This window comes from Plasmodium falciparum, assembly GCF_000002765.6.
Source record: "Plasmodium falciparum 3D7 genome assembly, chromosome: 9".
NCBI classification, from domain to species: Eukaryota; Apicomplexa; class Aconoidasida; order Haemosporida; family Plasmodiidae; genus Plasmodium; species Plasmodium falciparum.
The window spans coordinates 540001-547500 of NC_004330.2; the positions used below are offsets into that span (position 1 = coordinate 540001).

The 7500-nt window shown below is 17.3% G+C and overlaps 2 protein-coding genes across 2 annotated transcripts in view; both read right to left on the reverse strand.

Moving 5' to 3' along the window:
- Positions 1-1032: 1032 nt before the first annotated feature.
- PF3D7_0912000 (conserved Plasmodium protein, unknown function) lies at positions 1033-5739 on the reverse strand (the record flags this gene model as incomplete). Its single annotated transcript, XM_001351956.1, has 1 exon — positions 1033-5739. One exon carries the CDS (start codon positions 5737-5739, stop codon positions 1033-1035), a length of 4707 nt encoding a protein of 1568 aa, XP_001351992.1.
- A 1060-nt stretch (positions 5740-6799) lies between these two features.
- Positions 6800-7500, reverse strand: part of PF3D7_0912100 (zinc finger protein, putative) — a gene marked incomplete at both ends in the record, with an annotated part of 1302 nt that continues 601 nt past the window's right edge. Inside the window, one exon of the mRNA XM_001351957.1 lies at positions 6800-7500. This exon is cut by the window's right edge and continues 601 nt beyond it. Coding sequence (XP_001351993.1) covers positions 6800-7500 — 701 coding nt within the window.

Here is a 7500-nt window from a genome sequence, read left to right on the forward strand (position 1 = left end):
TTTCTCTTAATTTTTATTTATTTAATTATAATAAAATTATATATATGAATCAATTTGATCAAAAAAAAAAAAAAAAACTTACATATTTATATTATATAATAATATATTTATATATTTTTAATTTATATTATAGAATTAAAAAAATAATATATCTATTTATTATAAAATTCATTTGTTTTTTTTTTTTTTTTTGGTAACATGTTTTTATATTTTTTATTATTTTGTAATATATATATAAATATATATAAAAAATACCTCAATCGGTATGTATATATTATAATAATCGTACATGCATATATTAATATATATATATATATATATAATATATATATTATTATTATATATGTAAATAATCATAAAAGAGTAAATAATATATATATATATATATAATTTATATTATATATATTATGTTATAATTATATTATTTATTATTTTTTTTTTTTTTTATATGCCTAATAAAATGTACGTTTGTTTTATTTATTCATATTTGAAATTGCATAATTTTAAAAAATTGGCATAAAAAAATTAATATATTTCGCGGGCTTAATTTTATAGGATATAAAAAAAAAAAAAAAAGTTTACATTATTATTTTATAATATTTAATTAATAATATTTATATTTCGATCCTATATTTATAATATATATATATATATAATATAATATAATTTAATATTTACAATAAAAAGGTAATAAACAAATTAGTGTCCTCTTTTTATTAAATATGCATGTGTATCAACAGTGAATTGCTTTATTTATTTATTTATTTTATTTTTTTTTTTTATATCTTTTATTTCTTTTACACCATTATAAAATAAAGTTAAATGAGGGAGTGTTTTAACAAAATGAAAAAAAAAAAAAAAAAAATAATAAAATAATATAAAATAAAATGATCATTCATTTTATTCATCATCAAATATTTGTGGAAAAAAAAAAAAAAAAAAATTTCAAAAATTGTAAAAATTGTAAAAATTGTAAAAATTGTAAAAATTGTAAAAATTGTAAAGATATTAAAATATGTTATATATTAATTTTTACATGTATGCCTTTCCAAATATTAATTTTTTTATATTTATGTTACTTAATATATCTAGTATATATTTTTTATATGTTAAATCATTTGTTAAATTAGTATTATCATGATATTTTTGTGGTAAAGACTTTTCAATATTGTTTGATAAAAGCATCTCTATTTCTCCCTTATTTGTTGATATATCTTCCACATCTTTTGATTTTTTTAAATTTTTGCTATGTATAATTTCTTGAGGAAAATATTTTTCATTTATATCATCATTATAAGTATTATTTTCTTGATCAAAATAAATGTTTACATTATTATGTTCTTGATTTTCGTTAAATGAGTCTTCTGGATCTTCTTTGCCTTTAAGAAAAGAGGATGGTATATGTATTAATTTTATAAAATAGAAAAGAGATAATAATGCTATAATGAATTTATAAAATAATTCTTGAAATGATTCTCCTTCATTATTTATTTCATTTTTAATTATGTAATGGTTAGTACCCTTATTTTTATTACGATCATTTAAATTATTACTACCATTTTTTATCTTCTTATCTTTTATACATTTGTTGTCTTCATTATAATTTTGATCATCCATATATTTATTACTTGCATTATATTTTATATTGATATATTCAACAAACATACTACAAACATTAATATATTTCGTATTACAATTTTCTATAAGCTTAAATATAATTAACAAATCCTCCATTTTTGATTTATTTAACATATCATGAAATGTACGATACATTTCATGATTATTATCTGTGTCTATTATATCCTTATTTAATGTATGACACTCTTTATTGTTTAATTTTGGTTTATTATTAAGATGTTTATCATTTAAACTTTTTACACATTCATTTGTTTTAATACCCATCCTTGTATTATTTATACTGTTCATATTGTTCACATTATTTACATTATTTATATCATTTAATTGTAGCTTATTATAATGTAATACATTTAATAATTTATTTTGAATATTCACATTTAATATATCGAAAAAATCTGTCGTATGTTCATGCGCTATAAATTCGTTGCATAGGGGAAATAAAAATATACTTGGAAGTACCAGAAAATAAATATATTCACATACAAAAACTAAAAGATATTCTATAAATATTAAATCATTATTAAATATATCATCATGTGATAATAAATTATTATTATTATTATTATGAACCATTTTTTCTATATCATTTATTTTTTTATTTACATCTACATTTATTTCTCCATATTCATCATTATCATTTTTTTTTTTTATTATTTTATCTGTTACTTTGTTATCCAAACTAATTTGTTTAAATATATTATTCGTTCCATTTTGATGATCCTGAATATTTTCTACGATTTTATCTTCTTCATAAGATATATTTTCTTTCGAATCATTACTTTTTTTCGGTGTTGTGCAACAACTACTGTTATGTTTATAATAACTGCTTATATTATTTTTAATATTATCTTGTATGACGTTTGATTCGTTTTTAAAATATCTAATCTTGTGATTAATTCCAATATTATTCTCTTGATATATTATATCCATAGAAGGACTTTTATTTGTGATGTGATTTGTGTTATTTAAGTTGATTTTATAATTAAGGTAATCATTTAACAATTTTAATTTATTTATAAATAGAGGCATATTTAATCTATACATATATTTTTTTTTTTTTTTTTTTTTTTTTCTTTTACATTTTTTATTATTTTTTTCTTGCATATATATATAATTTTCTAATTTATTTATATAAGACATATCTTTTATAAAGATATAGATATCATTCAATATTTTTTTTAATACATCCATTTTGTTAATATACAAATTTATTAAAATGTCACATAATGTATTTAATGTCTGCTTTATCTCCTTTTCTATATCATCATTTGCTTGTTTAAGATCATCATAATTATGTATAAAATATTTCTGTTCATACTTTTTAAACATCTCGCTCATAAGTTTTATTCGTTTACGTAAAGAAGAATAGGTGGGGATGTTTTTTAAAATAATATTAATTATGTTGATACATATATTATATTTATTTTTTCTGTATATAAATTTAATCATTTTTAAACTTATAGATTTAATTAATAATTTATAATAATATAAAAATATACTCTTTTTCGTATTGTGCATTTCTTCATCATCATCATCATTATCTTCTAATTGATTTAAATTATTCTCTTCACAAACGTTTTCTTCTTTTTCCTTTAAGCAATTTTTCTTATTCTTGTCATTACTATTATTATTATGATAACTATCATGTTTATTATTTTTACTATTAGTATGATTTTTTTTTTTTTTATGATTATTCTTCGTATCAACCATTTTTTTATATGACATAAATTCTTTGAACATCTTTATCATTCGTTCATATTTATATATTAATAGAAATTCGTTATTTCTCCATTCTATTTTTAATACATTTAAAGGATTGATGTGATGATCCTGTGCCATGTGTCTAGACAAATTATTAATAATATATTGTTTTAAAGTATTACAATCATCTTCAAAATCTTTATGTAATAATTTATTTATTGGTGTTAAGGATTCGGTAAGATTAAATGCTGCGTATTTTTGGAAATAATAATTTTTATAATTTTCATCGTTCTTTAATTTTTTCTTTATATTATCGTTTGTTAATATAAGAAGTTGTGACGTGGAGATAGAAAAGGCCTCATCTTGTATTATTTTATTTTGATGATGTTTTGGTGATATATTACTTATATTATTTATTACATTATCATGATCATTAATATTATTAAGATGTAAAGAATTATTATTATTGTTTATGTGGTTAATATAAAAATCTTTAATACAATTGTAAAAAGGTAAATTTTTGTTATTATCATTTTTTAATTTATTATTATTATTATTATTATTTACATAGTTATCATTTTCTTCTTCTACATATTTCCTTTCAGTTTCTTGACTTTTCTTACTTTTTTTTAATGTTTTATAATCTGTACAAGATGGATCAAAATAAATATTTTTCCTTTTATTATTATATTTATTTGTGTCTCTTTTCTTTTGTTTGATTTTTATATTATCCATATGTTCCTTATATTTTCCATGACATAATGTATCACGTTCAACGAGAAAAATATTATTTTTTTCTTTTTTATATGAATCGATGATATGCATAATATATCTATAATGGTATGAATTTTTAATCTTCAAATAATTTATGTGTTTTTCAAAAAAATTACTGGAACAAAATAAAATTAAAAATGTTTTGTAGAGCTCATTAATATTTAACATATTGTAAGAATCTATAATATTTTTCTTAAATATATTAAAATTTTGCTTATACGTTTTATTTATTTTTTTTTGTTTTTTTTTTTTGTTTTTTTTATATTCCATTATAATATCATCTTTATTTTGATCCTGAAGAAGAAAATATGATAAGGGTATATTTAAGAAAGACAAAATTTTTTTATCATAAAAATCTTTTATAAACATATAAAAGAAATATTTTATTTTTAAAAAATTTATGCTATTATTTAATAAAAGTAAATTATTTATGATTATATAATACTCTTTTAATTTAAAAAGTACATTATTAAAAATAGGATTAAATATCATATTCTGAATTAATGTAGAATAACTTATATATAAATTGAATATATTAACATACATATTTTTCTTTATAAAATAATCCAGATTATTAAGACCAGACAAAATACAATTATTTGTTATGATAACACTTATATTTAATAAATATATTTCTTTTAAATGCATTAGATATAATAAGAAAGCACTAAATATCGATGATTTTAATTTTAAATAATCTTTAATAAAAATAATTAAAACACTTTTTTTTTTTTTTTTTTTTCTCTTTTTTTGACAACACATCTGATGAAATAATTCATTCATATTATTTCGATCAACTTTTAAAAAAAAATTCGAATTCACTTTTTTTATAATACGCATAATTATATTTTCTACACTGTCATTAGAATATACATTAATAATGCAAGAAATTATTTTCTTTTCTTTTTTTAGCATTGTATATTTATAAAACTCACCATAATTATTTTTATGATAAAAGGGATGATCATCAAGATTGTTATATGTATAATTTATATTATTATTACTATTACTATCATTATTTTTATTACTATCATACATATTATCTTCTTGTTCCTGTATAAATCTCCCTCTTGTTTTATTCTTGCTACAATTATTTAATAATTTCAACTTGTCGCATATAATTTTATATTGTAACAAGTTAGAAAAGGGACACGTCTGGGTCTTTAGAATCAATAAAGAGATTTTATCATCTTTTAAACATAAATTTGTATTTAAGAAATTTATTTCTTTATCTATAATATTACTTAAATAATTATATATAAAACAATTCATATAGTTGTTTATATGTAACCACGTTTCATTGAATGCTTTACTTCTATATAACATTGAAGTAATTTCATCATCATTATTTATATTTAATAATTCTTGCTCCTCATATATATATCTATTTTCCCTTTGTCTATTTATTTTCTTATTCTCACTAATACATTCTAAATCGTTTTTTAATTTTAATATAGGACTAATAATAGAAGTTGTACATATATTAAAATCAGTGTATATCCTTTCATTTCTATTATTCCAACTTATTTTTTTTTTTTTTATTATTTCATAGTTCTTTTGTTTGTTTAACCAACATGAACTAGTAACACGAATGTTCTCGTTCTCCTCATATCTTGAGCTTAACATAATTATAAAAATAAAACAACCAAATTTGTTATATAGCAAAAATTATCTGACAACATAGAGGGGCACACACATATATACATAAAAATATATAATATATATAAAATATATATATATATATATATATATATATATATATATATATATATATATATATATATATATGTATATATGTATGATTAATATATTTCTATGTTCTATTTTTTTAACCCTTTTAGATAAGCCAATTTATAGCACATGATAACATATATATATATATATATATATATATATATATATTTTTTTTTTTTTTTTTTATATGCTCTCCATGAGAGTTTATTTTACATATGGGTGTATTTTGTATAAATAAAATATAAACTGATCTTTCCAATCACAATAAATAAAAAAATATATATATATATATACAAACGTATGTATATATTTATATATATGTATATATTTATATATATGTATATATTTATATATATGTATATATTTATATATATATATATATTTATATATATGTATATATTTATATATATATATATATATATTTTTTTTTTTTTTTTTTTTTTTTTTTTTAATAAACAATATATATCTTGTTATTATAAAAGGAAAAATATGCGTTGCAATATTTATATATATTATTTATCGTTTAAAAAATATATTCAGAAATAGCTGCTTCCCCAAAATTGAGAGACTAAATATAAACATACACTCTCATATGTAATATATTTAAAAAGAAAAAAGAAAAAAAAATTAAAATGTATAAATTAGCTTAAGGTTTGGTAAGGATAGTTACAAGAAAAAATAAATAAAACATTAGTGGAATTTTTTATTTTTAAACATTTATATAATGTTTAAATAAATAAATAAATAGATAAATAAATATATTATATATATATAATATATAATATATATTATATATAATATATTATATATTATATATATATGCTTAATGTCATATATCACACATGAAAATATATATATTATATATATATTATATATATATTATTATATATATATTTTTTTTTTTTTTTTTTTATTTATTTATATATTTATGTGGTGTGCCCGTGGTCCTGGCTCATCGCTTCTCTAAGGTGATCTCCCTCTTTTCATTGTGTATTACAAACTTCTTGTGTTCATTATAAAAATTTGTAAGGTGCTTATGTATATCTTGAAAATTGTCAAAATGATAATATGAATAAGAATATAAGAATTTAATTTTTTTATTTACATATTTAAATAATTTTTCTTCTTGCATGATTTCAACAATTTTAGTAGGAATATTATTTTTTTTAGATAATTTTTCTTTATATAATTGAATTTTATGAATTTCTTTTTTGAAAATTTGCTTACTCTCATACAAACATCGAAGTATTAATTCTTTTAAGTTTAATATTTTTGTTACATCTGTAATTACATTATATAAAACATTCTTTTCTCTTATTAATTCATCATTTTCAATTATTTTATTAAATAAATTATTAATTGTATTTAATACATTTGTTTGTGGAATATTAAATCTATTTAAAGAATCTGATATATATAATAAAGAATAACAAAATTCTTTATTATTAATACTTTTATTATATATACGATGTAAATAACAATATGCATATATAATTTCTATAATTATATATATTACATTATCATTAACCTTCTTAATACAACAAATATGTTCCTCAGGTATCTTCATTTTTTTTATAACACATTTTAACCACCACGGTTCATAACCTTCTATATATAAGTTCATATCATTGTTCTTTATGAACGAGAAAAATT